At 51.0% G+C, this 13,333-nt stretch overlaps 1 protein-coding gene across 1 annotated transcript in view; it reads right to left on the reverse strand.

The window, feature by feature from the left end:
* Positions 1-13,333, reverse strand: part of COA8 (cytochrome c oxidase assembly factor 8) — a 23,807-nt gene continuing 10,474 nt past the window's right edge. Inside the window, exons 2-5 of the mRNA XM_055418615.2 lie at positions 10,309-10,506; positions 9,541-9,604; positions 2,892-2,982; positions 1-330 (exon numbers count right to left, since the gene is read on the reverse strand). Of these exons, the coding sequence (XP_055274590.2) occupies positions 225-330; positions 2,892-2,982; positions 9,541-9,604; positions 10,309-10,506 (459 nt within the window). The 3' untranslated portion in view covers positions 1-224. The remainder of the gene's footprint in view (positions 331-2,891; positions 2,983-9,540; positions 9,605-10,308; positions 10,507-13,333) is intronic.

The following is a 13,333-nucleotide window of genomic DNA, read 5'->3' on the forward strand; positions in this document are numbered from 1 at the left end:
GACAGTGCTTGCGTTTTATTTGCTATCACCTCAATGGCCAAGAGCCAGCATGGAATTTGCAGTCAGGACGGAGCCACGTGGGCCTCGGCATACGTACCAGGACCACGTCCTCCAGTCTGCCCTGCGCCCACAGGTTTCAGAATCCGGGTGAAACGAGTCCCAGAGGCAGCGGCTTCTCGAGGAACCTCAGGCAAGAAACCGGGTGGATGGGTGAGGGTGGGCTCCTAATTGCTGGTCTTCTTTTGTTTTGGTCTAAGCTTGTTCCAAATCCTCTCCAGGGCCACTTTTCCCATGAAGAAGGTGATGGCAAAATTACGCTTGTACCAGTCCCTACAGGGGAACAAGATGAATACACGTGACACGCGCCCAGGACCTGAGGGCCAGCAACCAGGCATCTGAACTGCCTCATCCTCCCTCCGCCCTTCCACGCCATCTCTGCCTTTGCCCGCCCCCACTAAAGCCCAACTGTCCACAGAAGCCCGCTCTCCTCGCACCTGGGCTTTCATCAGGCTGATGTGCCAAGGCCCCCTTTCCCGCTCCTGGAGGCCACTGCAGCCCTCCTCTGATTTTTGCTAGAAGCTCCAAAAGAGCCTTCAGAAGCCCTGAAGCCCCCAGAGCCCTGTGCAATCTCCAGGACACACAGCACAGAGTGATGGGGGCACGACCACTTAGCAACAGGACTGGAGGCTCCGCAGGAGCGGTGGGGACCCTCCTGGCTCTGGCCCCTTATTTGCATAAGACGCACATGCCACAAGGACTCCATCTTGAGACACTAGCTTATCGCAAATGCCAACATCACAAAGTTCCATAACTTCTTTTTCCAGGTGATCTGGACTTTTGGATAACTTGTGTCTCTAAAGCTTCTCATTGAAATAAAATACTAGGATGGAGTTACAGGCAGTCACAGATACACTCGCCTGTGAGTTACTCTACAGAACATGTCGGAACTTGCAAATTCACCACGCTGTCAGCAGCTGAATGGGCAGCACTTGGCAGATTTCCACAATGGAACATGCACATTCCAGACTCCCAATGCTGAGCCCTTGGAAGCAGAATGCAACAAGCGCCAACGCTTTTCGTCCAAATGAGCCAATGAGGGAACATGGAACTGCTAGTCCAGATGGGACTCAAATGACTGACTGGATCTCAGCATGGAAGACACAGAATACCAAGGGCTTAAAGGCAAGAGGTAAAAATGCTAGCTTCCTGGAGCCTTCACAGGACCAGACAGAAATCCCTCTCCACAAGGGACGTGATAAGTGGGAAGCAACGCCCTAAATAAATAACAAAGGCTTCTAGGAAAAAGAAAACTGGTATCCCATGGAGACAAAAGTTCCTTGGTTGTTAAGGGAAAGCCAGATTCCACTGCAGCATACAGACAACCTGACTGATAAAGTGCAGTGGAGACTAAGCTCTCCCTGTTTCCATAAAGAGAGCAGGGAAGGGGGAGGTGAGTCCCCGGTGGGACGGGGGCGCTCAGGCTCCACTACTGCCGACCCACTCTCTACCCCTCTGCCTATTCAGAGGGCCGCGGGCGGCACACGGAGCTGGCCAGTGAGGAAGCAAGACGCCAGCCTACTATGTTCACGCCAGAAATCAGAGGTCCAGGGAGACCTGGCTTGACTGAGTAATTCGTCTAGTTCAGAGTGACACACAACTGCGTCTGCAACAGACTCTGGACGCTGCAGGACTGGGCTTTACATTCGAGCATCACCATCAGCCCACTCTCCGGAACCTGCCCCACCTGCCCATTCGGCGTGGTCACTGCTCCAGGAATGCCAGAGCAGACCACAAACTGTATCCTGTCACTCTGCCTGGGAACATGCATTACTGTGCCTCATCAAAACGCTTCTTAAACACACAGAACCGCAATACCATCGCTGCATCTGATAAAGTGAACGATAACTTACCATTCACAGTCACTGTGTATTAATACATCCTAATACGCAGCCACTGCTTGGTTTCCTCTGTCAAAAGTAAGTATCTCTGTACAGGTGGTTTGCCTGAAAGAAGTCTCTATTATTCTGTAGCAGTCCCCCCTCCTGGTTCCCTTTTCTCAGTCCTAGTTACTTGCTAAAAACGCAACATCTGTCTCACAGCACCTCCAGCATCTGGGAGCTGTGTCCTCGAGCCCTCACTGAGGCACAGCCTGTGAACCGCCTTCTCTGCACACGCCCTTTCGTCTCCTTCCCGTAACCTGGCATCAGACCCGGGGACCGGGCAGATGGCAGCCCCCGTGCGGGTGAGGACCTCACAGGCGCTGCTGGGGGCCTCCCCGTGTCTCACAGCCACGTGCATAGGCCACGGCCTCACCCTGCACGGCGTGAAGAGGCCCCGGGAGTCCGGGCGCCGTCAGCCAGGCCCAGCCACGGCGGAATCCCCGTTGGCCTTGCCGCCCAGTGCCTTCGGCAGTTGTGGGCGATTGTGCCCAGATCTATTACTGCATCAGGAAAACGGTCCCTTTCTGACTCCACCGCGCCTTCTCTGTGAACAGCCATCATCCTCTCACGGCTGAAACGGCTTCCCCTCTGGCCTGTGGGAGCCCCTGGTATTGCCTGCTGGGCCATTCTCCCCGACCCCGCTGGGCTCCGAGCCTCCGCACTTCCAAACACAAGATTCCGTGACCCTCCCGGCTGCCCCTGCCCCGGGCTGTGCTCCACTCACCGGCAGTGAGCGCGCGGGCAGAACCCACTGTCGGCGCGAGCGGCGTACACCGCAAGGGGCGGCCGCGCACTAACTGTGAGCCGTCCACTTTATTTAAAAGGACAGAAACTAAGTTGGTTGCAACGTCTACTTTTAACATAGACAAGAATGCTAAATTCAGGTAGCAAAACAATCCTTGCCAACATGGATGTGATTTTCAGATTTTTCAGGAAAACGCAGACACCCACCTGTTATAATACATGTGCTTCTGGAAATTTTTACTTAAAAATTCCTTGTAAAAGTCAGCCATTTCTTCTGCACTCAACGTTGCTTTCTGACCTGAAAATTAAATACAACTTAAACGTTAAGACCTAAGGGGAAGGTTCTGCAAATGATCATCAGAGATAATGGATGAGTTCAGCAGGGCTGCAGGATACACCATCAATATACGGACATCAACAGTATTTTGATACACATGTGATAAACAATTTGAAAATAAAGTTAAAACAATTCTAGGGACTTCCCGGTGGTCCAGGGGTTAAGAATTGGCCTTGCAATGCTGGGGACGAGGGTTCAGTCCCTGGTCAGGGAACTAAGATTCCACACACCGAGGAAGCTAAGATCCTGAGCCACAGCTAGGTCTGTCTGCCACAACGAAGCCCCTGGCGCTGCAACGTGGCCACATTAACATCCTTTCAAAGGCAAGTTTAGACCATACCGTGGCCCACTATATGCAACAGCACCATCTCTGGAAAACACACACAACTTAATCAAAAGAATAACGCCAACAGACTTGCTCCATAAAACATCTAATTTGTAAAAAAAAACAAACACAGCATCTTCAAAGTACAAATAAGGGATGCCTGTACAGGATGCCATTTATCTGGAAATGTCCAGAATAGATAAATCCACGGAGACAGAAGTAGAGTGTTGGCTGCGGGGGTTAGAGGGAGGAGGCAGTTGGGAATGACTGCCAATGGGCACAGACTTATTTCTCGGGGATCAGACAGTGGTGATGGGTGTACAATCTTGTCAGTACTAAAACTACTGACTTTTAGAGTGTGTGTTCTATGGTATGCAGATTATATCTCAGTGATCAAAAAAAAAAGATTTAGGGAGGCAAAAATATCTTCCTCTGTCATTAGACCCTGGTCACCTCACGAGCGGAGATGCCCAGCGTGGCACCCACTCTTAGGAATCCCCCTGCCCCCCCACATGCTCACCAGACCTGCAAGGCCACACAGGACAGGGCCACAGCCTGCCGGGGCGCGAAGCAGGGCTCCTGTGACGCGGGACGGTGCAGCGGACAGGGGCTCCGGGGGAAGGAAGGAGACGACGCGGGAGGGGCACTCTGGCTTAGAAGGCCCAAGCTCCTGCATGTGCCACGCACACCCACGCGGAGGGTGAGTCCCCCTGCCCCCGACGGACGCCATCTCCAGGCGGAGGCCGCCTCTCCCGGCTGCAGAGCGACGATGACGCTTCCAGCCCACCAGGATTTGGGGGAGACAGAGCCAGAGCCGGGAAGGCAACCCCCGGGCACAGCTTTACAGAAACAGGAGGGACGCGGCCAACACTGTGCCCACACAGGCAAACACAGAGCGCACAGCATGATTGTGGATGTACCCAGACAGGAGATGGGCCACGTCCCCGCCAGCCTGACGAGGGGCCCGCATGCCACCTGGACACCCCTGCCCACATGAAGTGCTCGCTCCTCTGACCCAGGCCCCTGCTGCTCCTGAAAACCTCCATCTAGAAGCTCCGCCCCCAACCTCCCCTGCGAGAGGCTTCCCCCAGGCCCCTGTGGAAATGTCCACTCCGTCTGCCCTCCCAGCTTCTTTCTCCTCCAGCGGTCAACGACTTGGGAGTGCAGAGCACACTCACTGAGCGGGCACCCTCCCACCCCCACAAGGAAACCAGCCCCACAAAGGCGGGGCCTCGGCTCTCTTGTCCCCACCAGTCCCCAGACAAGCCTGGGATGTGGCAGGTGTTGGATAAATACTGGAAGTCAACCAATGGATGGATGCTAACCAGGAAAAGGGGGAACAGCCACCCAAGGAGGAGAGGGAAGCTGAAGGCTCCAGGGAAGGTGACCGTCAAGCTGGGTCTTGAAGGATGAATAGGATCCTGCAGGGCAGAGAAAGGGGAGGGGCCCAGGCAGAGCAAATGAGGGTCTGCAGACAGCGAATGGGGAGCCCGGCGTGAGCGGGAGGGACAGGCAGGGCAGGAGCACGGGGCTGGCAGCTTCAGGGAGCAGGGCCCCAGCGGTCCTCCAGGGAGAGGCGAGTGGGTGCTCTCCTCCAGCGTCCCCAGCCGTTCCTAGGATGGGAGGAGCCGAGAGGAGGGCAGGGCCATTCAGGAAGAGCAGGCGGCGGCTCCCTGGGACGGGGTTCTGACCCTCACTGGCCCGCGGCCGGCCTGTGGCGTCTCCCATCTCCAGGACCAGGATCACCACAGCACACCTCACAAGGCTGCTTTGAGACAAACTGAGTCATAGGCACGAGGCAGGCAGGCCGGGCTGGAAACAGAGGGGTGCACACATCACCGCTGCTGGCAGAGAGGCAGGAGCCCCCAGGGTGCTAAGGACAGGCAGGGTGCCACCTTCAGCTACTGGTCGCGTTTGGGGTCCTGCCCAAACGTTCCCGGGTGACACTCAGCATAAAGCAGACACACCATAACTGCTGAGTAATTCAGACTCCACGCCTGTCAACACTGCACTGACACTGAACTAGCAACCTGAAGGAAGATGGGTGGACAATCTAATTTATCACACATTCACCGAGAACCGCGAGCGCGTTTCATACACACCGGCTGGCAAAATCAGTCCATCCTGATGGCAGCCCCACACCTGCACAAGCACCCCAGCAGTGAAATGAATGAGCTAGGGGTGAGAGTCCCCCCAACCCGCCCTACAAACGAGGTTCAATCTGGGGACAGGCAGACGTGAAGTCACGGCGTTCTGCTTTGTGCACTTGAAATTAAGTTAACAATTTTCCTCGACTGCTGAAGAACATTTCCAGCGAACGTCTAAAGCCAGTGGGCCCCCATGGCCTTATCTAAAATTATCAGACACTTCCCTGCTGGCTCAGAAGGTGAAGAATCCACCTACAACGCGGGAGCTGCTGGAGACATGGGTTCAACCCCCGGGTCGGGAAGATCCCTTGGAGGAGGGCACAGCAACCCACTCTCATGGACTCCTGCCTGCACAATCCCATGGACAGAGGAGCCTGGTGGGCTACAGTCACAAAAGACGGGGAAACATGACCAGCGTGAGAGCACGGCGCAGACGCTCCCACTGCTGGCTATGAGAGCCAGTGTGCACGGCCCACGGAGAACCCTTTTCTCCAGGATAAATTCTTAGATATTCCGTGGCCATAACTTCCCTGCCTCCTGGCATAAGCGTACTTCATGCAGCTGAATCCTCCTGGAAGGGAGCTGGGAAAACATCTTCACCTCGGGTTCGGTTAAGCGTCAGATGCGGCCTGGCTGCTGGTTTAACGCGCGCTGCGAGATATGGAGCTTGAGCAGATTTTTTTCTTGGACTCACATTATTCCTCTGTAGGCGTCCTGTTACTTTTGCGGTGTGTTCAGGCTCTACGTCAGAGTCCAGATTGGATTGCCTCCCCATCTCTGCTACAAACGCCCCCAGCCTGCTGCCCACTGCCAACGTGTCTCCGGGACGCAGGGCCCCTCTGCCTGCCCAGCCCTCGGGCCTGCTCGGCGCCGTGTGTGGGGGCTGCCGCGCTCACTGCACAGAACGTAGCCTGGGAGGAGCCTCGGGCTGGCGACTTCCTTGGACTTGGGAGGGAAAGCCCGCTTATGGCCAGAGAAGGCCGAAGCAGGGGGCAGAGCGGAGCGCACACGAGACGGGGGAGCACCGGGGTCAGTGCAGCCCGCACCAGGGTCTGAGCACCTCCTTGGCTCCTCAGCAAACTCTCCTTTCCAGAAGGAGAGACCACGGCAAACGCTGCCCAAGCCAGACAGTGTCGGTTCGGACGTTCTTGAATCCTCTGGCTTTACTGGTGAGCGCAAGACTCGCCGCCACTCCAATAACGGAGACTCACTTTCATCCTGTTAGACTTCCGACAGTTGGGAGTGACTGTACTTAACTTTTTACTTCAGGAACCACTAATTCTTAATAATTAACCTGATCCATTTGGAATATTCGAATTATAGGAAACATGAATCTAAATTGATCCTTTTGGGCTGAAAGTACTTTCTCCAATATCATTTACTGCACAAACCTCTTCTTCCGGGGTTCTGTGGGCCCTGCACTCAGGCATCACACATGCGGGTTCTGGCCCTCGGGGGTGACACACCTGTTACCCCCACACACACACCACATTTCCATCACTGCAAGCTGGTAACTGTTTAAACAGCTGACACAGCGGGCAGCTCCCTTCATGAGTCCTGTTTTCTTACCAAACTAATCTGAAATCTAATTAAGGCCCATCTTTCAATACTCAGTCACGCCATCAGTAGGAATCCACAATAGTAACAAAAGACCCAGAACAACTTTCCTGTCTGTTAGGAGAGGGCTCGTGGCTGTGGCCTGGGACCCATTCTCCAGGACGGGACCTGGGCCCCTCCACTTACTCACTGTGCGATTTTGGTCAAACAGCTTGCCCTCAGGCACCTCCTCCACAAAATGGTAAAAGTACAAGTTGCTGTTCAGTCGGTCAGTCGTGTCCGACTTTTTGCGACCCCCTGGACGGCAGCACGCCAGGCTTCCCTGTCCTTCACCATCTCCCAGAGTTTGCTCAAACTCATGTCCATTGAGTTGGTGATGCTGTCCAACCATCTTGTTCTCTGCCACCCCCTTCTCTTCCTGCCCTCAATCTTTCCCAGCATCAGGGTCTTTCCCAATGAGTTGGCTCTTTGCATCTGGTGGCCAAAGCACTGGAGTTTCAGCTTTAGCATCAGTCCTTCCAGAGAATAGCATTAACTCACAGCATCCACTTCACGGAGTCACTGCGGGAAACAGCAGAAAATATGTGCAGATGGCAGCGCAGTCCTGGAATCAGGGCCATCATCCCAGGCTTTGGGAAGAGCGCCCATCCTCAGCTCGATGACCCCGCCCTGGCCTCACACTTGGAGGAGGATTCAAACAGAGTGTGCAAATGTGAGATAAAACATCTCAGTTGTACCTGCCTGTGGTTTAGCTTTGTATTTGAAAAAATAAAAATAAACTTGAAGATTGTCATCATAAAAAATAAAACAAAAATTAAAATATTGATTGCTGGGGACTTCCCTGGTCTTCCAGTGGTTAAGAACCTGCTTGCGAATGCAGCGGATGCAGGTTTGATCCCTGGTCAGGGAAGTAAGACCCCACACACCAAGGAGCAACAAAGCTCACACACCAGAGCTAGAGAGAAGCCCATGCACAGGATCAGAAGATCCCTTGGGACACAGTGACAATCCTGATGCAACCAAATAAATTAATTAAAAAATGTATTTATTGCCCAGCAAAACAAACAAACGAACAAAACCTGCTGGGACACCACACCTTTGCTGGCTCCTGCCCTCCAAGACCCTGGATGGGGCCCATGCAGCAGACGGCACATGGCCGAGCCCAGCATGGGGGCTACGCCACCCTCCCCAGCCCTGAATCCTAACGCAGCCAGCAAGGCTGTGGTGAGCAGACAGAGTGACGGAGCTCCAGCCCAACGCAGACCTGGCTTTAGGGGTCAGTGATTTGAGGTTTCCCATCAGAATGTGTTCACAGGAGACATCTGCTTAACCACCAGTATAAAATGTTACTCAGGTCTAACATCAACAGCTGGAGAAAACAATGAAAGGTTATTTTGAGCACTAGACTCTCCATCCACAAAGAAAGGACAGCACAGCAGGCAGGGGGAACTGAGTGCAGCCTGCACCTGGCACATCAGGGGCGCAGCCTGGGGAACGACAAAGGGGTGAGACGGGCAGGGTCCGGGCCAGCCTCCAATCCACACGGAGCACGGTGGTCATTCTGCCGCCACAGGAAATCTAAACGCCTAAACAACTGAGGGGCAACTGTCAAAGCTGCATTTTGTAGGAGAGTCTGGCTACACTGCAAAGAATGGATTTCAGCCATGAGGGGCTAAACTACAGCCTATAGGCCAAACCTAGCCTATCACCTGGTTTTGTAAATAAAGTTTTATTGGGGCAAGTTCACACCCATTAATTTATGTATTTTCTGCAGCTGCTTTCACAGAACAACAGCAGAGTTGAGTAGCTGAAGGAGACCCTCATGGCCAAGAAAGACTCAGTAACTATTTTCACCCAGCTCTTTACAGAAAGCTTGAAGAGCCCTGATTCCAAGACTGGGGCCAGGGAGCCAATCAGGAAGACACTGCACTAGGCAGAGTTAACGAGGGCCTGAATTAAAGCCGTGTTTCCAGGACAAGGAGCAGTGAAGGTGCTGAAGAACGGCTAAGAGGTAAACCTGGGGGAGACCACACGGTGGGGAGAGGCTTCCAGGATGACTTCGTGGCCTCCAGTTCGCGGCCGGAGGGACCAGGGTGGCGTCAGGATCTGGGAGGAGAGGCCAGGACAGGAGAGAGGCTGCTGAAGCCACGGGACCTCAGGACGGAAGTCCAAAGGTCAGCAAGAGGTCACTGACTGAACAACCCAGAACGATCGGAGGGCTGACCCTGTCCGGAGGAAGAACATGAGGAGGACGGACACACGTCCCACCGAGAACTTGCCTGCCCCACGGAGCCACACCTGCCCCGAGCTTTCACTGCTTCATTCCACATCCCCCAGGCCCCGCTTCTTTTCTTGGCTGTGGTTCCTTGACCAGGGGTCCGACCGGCGCCCCTTGCAGTCTGCCACGGAAGCCCCCAGCATTCTTTCTCCTTCACCTTCCCATACGGTCACTCCAACAGAACAGGGAGAGCAGAAACAGAACAGACTAACCTGATTCAGTTCTCAGATCCAGGCCTTTGGCTTTGAGTCTTGAACAAACAAATTCTTCTTTTTCCTAAAAGAAGACAGCTATCAGAACTCCCTTTCTTTATTTCTCTGTTTTCCTTTGCTAGGACAAGCTCTCAGCGCTCTGGAGAAGTCTGGATGTGGGTTCCCTGAGAAGCGGCCCATCTCAAAGCCTGTCTTAAACCATCTCAACTTAGTTAAAAGTTCCGTGCTTGAGAGAGGATTTGAAACTGAGAGCCTCAATAAACAAAGGGAGGCAATGTTTGTTTATAAACCCACAGAAGACAAATACACTCCATCTGGCTTAGCCTGCCCAAATGGATACACACACACCGCCTGTCTTCCTTCCGGATGAGAAGAGTTATACTCCTTTCTCATGTAGCTTACTGATGAGCACGTTGTGAAGAATTCTGAATCCTCAGGAAGAATGACAGCACATCCTGACCCCCTTGTTGTCATAAACACAAACACACACAGGCGTGTATACACGGGAGTCCTGCATTTCCAGTTCTGGCCCTGCTACTCACTCCCTTTAGTTCTTGGACAGTCTCAGGACCTGTGAGTCTCTGAAGGACCCATGTTTCTTCTCCACAGTTACATACTGATTTTAAACTTCTAGGTATACACACACGTATGGAGGGGAGGGACTGAGAAGCTACCAAGTAACTGAAAGGCAGAGCAGATACTAAAGGTTCAGCGCCCCCAAGTGGCCAACTGTTTCATTTCTCATTCTGACCTGAAACCTAAGCATACCTTATGAAAAGTCAAATTCTGGTCTGCCCAGAACTGTTGGTTCCATTCTTGCGTTTCTTGTCTCAATTCTCTTAGCTTTTGTTCCAATGGTGACTCATTTTCAGGGATGTAAAAGTGAATAGGTCGAAGGTTTGAATATTTATCCGGAGGTCCTATCCAATCATGGCGAGATTTTCTTGGAGGGCAGAATCTTGAGACCTTCAACAAAAAGCGCGGAGTTAATATACAACTAAATGAATCTCTAGTATTAGAAAACGAACAGTCTGGATTTATTAAAGATGCTTGTTAACTTCCTCTTTTTAAGACTATGTGCCAGAGAATATCCAAATTAAAAGAAATATAATAAACAGCATTAACACAAACAGTTCAGTTCAGTGGCTCAGTCACGTCTGACTCTTTGCGACCCCATGGACTTTACCATGCCAGGATTCCCTATCTGTCCATCACCATCTCCCGGAGCTTACTCAAATTCACGTCCATCGAGTCAGTGATGCCATCCAACCATCTCATCCTCTGTTGTCCCCTTCTCCTCCCGCCTTCAATCTTTCCCAGCATCAGGGTCTTTTCCAATGAGTCAGTTCTCCGCATCAGGTGGCCAAAATACTGAAGTTTCAACTTCAGCAACAGTCCTTCCAATGAATATTCAGGACTGATCTCCTTTAGAATGGACAGGTTGGATCTCCTTGCTGTCCAAGGGACTCTCAAGAGTCTTCTTCAACACCACAGTTCAAAAGCATCATTTCTCTGGCGTTCAGCTTTCTTTATAGTCCAACTCTCACATCCATACATGACTACTGGAAAAACCACAGCTTTGACTAGACGGACCTTTGTTGGCAAAGTAACATCTCTGCTTTTTAATATGCTATTTAGGTTGGTCACAGCTTTTCTTCCAAGGAGCAAACGTCTTTTAATTTCATGGCTGCAGTCACCATCTGCAGTGATTTTTGAACCCAAGAAAACAAAGTCTTTCACTATTTCCATTGTTTCCCCATCTTATTTGCCATGAAGTGATGGGACCAGATGCCATGATCTTAGTTTTCTGAATGTTGAGTTTTCAGCCAGTTTTTTCACTCTCCTCTTTCACTTTCAACAAGAGGCTCTTTAGTTCTTTGCTTTCTACCGTAAGGGTGGTGTCATCTGCATATCTGAGATTATTGATATTTCTCCTGGCAATCTGGATTCCAGCCTGTGCTTCATCCAGCGTGGCATTTTGCATGATGTACTCTGCATATAAGCTAAATAAGCAGGGTGACAATATACAGCCTTGACATACTCCTTTCCCAATTTGGAACAAGTCTGTTGTTCCATGTACAGTTCTAACTGTTGCTTCTTGACCTGCAAACAGATTTCTCAGGAGGCAGGTCAGGTGGTCTGGTATTCCTGTCTCTTGAAGAATTTTCCACAGTTTGTTGTGATCCACACAAAGGCTTTGGCGTAGTGACTATAGCCATTAAATTAAAAGATACTTGCTCCTTGGAAGAAAAGCTATGACAAACCTAGACAGCGTATTAAAAAACAGGGACATCACTTTGCCAACAAGGTCCGTATACTTAAAGCTATGGTTTTTCCAGTAGTCATGTACGAAAATGAGAGTTGGACCATAAAGAAGGCTGAACGCCGAAGAACTGATCCTTTCCAACTATGGTCCTGGAGAAGACTTGAGAGTCCCTTAGACTGCCAGGAGATCAAACCAGTCAATCCTGAAGGAAATTGACCTTTAGGTTAATGCTGAAGCTACAATACTTTGGCCATCTAACGCGAAGAGTCAACTCACTGGAAAAAGACCCTGATGCTGGGAAAGACTGAGCACAGAAGGAGAAGGGGGCAAGAGAAGATAAGATGGTTGGATGGCATCACCGACTCAACAGGTATGAGTCTGAGCAAACTCTGGGAGATGGTGATGGACGGGGAGGTCTGGTGTGCTGCAGTCCACGAGGGCACAAAGAGTCACACATGACTCAGTGACCGAACAACAATAATACCAAACATGTTCAACAATGGTACTGGAACAATTTACATCCTCAGACCAAAAAAAAAGTGTCAACCTGTACTTTATACCATATACAAAAATTAACGCAAGATGGATCAAAGACCTAAAGTGTAAAATGTAATCCATAAAATTCCTAAAACACAGTAAAGATTCTACATCCTTAGATTAGGCAAAGATTTCTTACAAACGATACCAAAGGCACAATCCACAAAACAAGGAAGCAACGAACTGGACTTCACCAAAGTTGAAATCGTCTCTTCTCCTAAAGACACTATTAGGAAAATCAAAAGACAAGCCACAGGCTGGGAGAATATACACACAAATCTGTAAAAGGAGTGGTTTCTAGAATATACAAAAATGCGTCAAAACTCCATAATAAAAAAACATACAACCCAATTTAAAAATGGGCAAAATATCTAAAAACTTCCCAAGAAGATATAAAGGTGGCAAAAACAAGCACACACACACAAAAATGCTCAACACCGTGAGTCGACAGGGAGATACAGGCCAAAACCACAGTGAGATACCACCCCACACCTATTAACACGGCCATTAAACAAAACCCACCAAAATAAGAGCTGCGAAGAACGCAAAACAACCACGCTCTGAAACATTGCCTGTGGCAATGCAAAAGGGTATATAGCCACTTTGGGAAAAAAAGCCTGCGCTCCACTATAAACTGAAACACACACTCAACGGACAACCCAGCAGACCCTCCCCAGGTTACTTACCCAAGATGCATGAGTACAGACGTTCACACTAAAACCCAGATATGACTGTTTAAAGTGTCTTCATGTATGACCGCCAACATCTGGAAACAGCCCAAATGCCTTTCCACTGATAAGGGGAAAACACAGCATGGTGCATCCATGTAACAGATACCACTCGACGACAGAGGAGGCTACAGGTAACGTGGGTGAATCTCAAAGGCACCAAAGAGGCGGCACACCGGATGATTCTATTGCCAAAGCATCTCGAGAAAGACAGGTGCTGGCGTGGAGGAAGAGGGCAACTGCAAAAGAATTTTCTGGGGGT

Source organism: Moschus berezovskii, chromosome 21 (assembly GCF_049115385.1).
Source record: "Moschus berezovskii isolate FMDL1 chromosome 21, NW_MosBer_1.0, whole genome shotgun sequence".
Taxonomy (NCBI): domain Eukaryota; kingdom Metazoa; phylum Chordata; class Mammalia; order Artiodactyla; family Moschidae; genus Moschus; species Moschus berezovskii.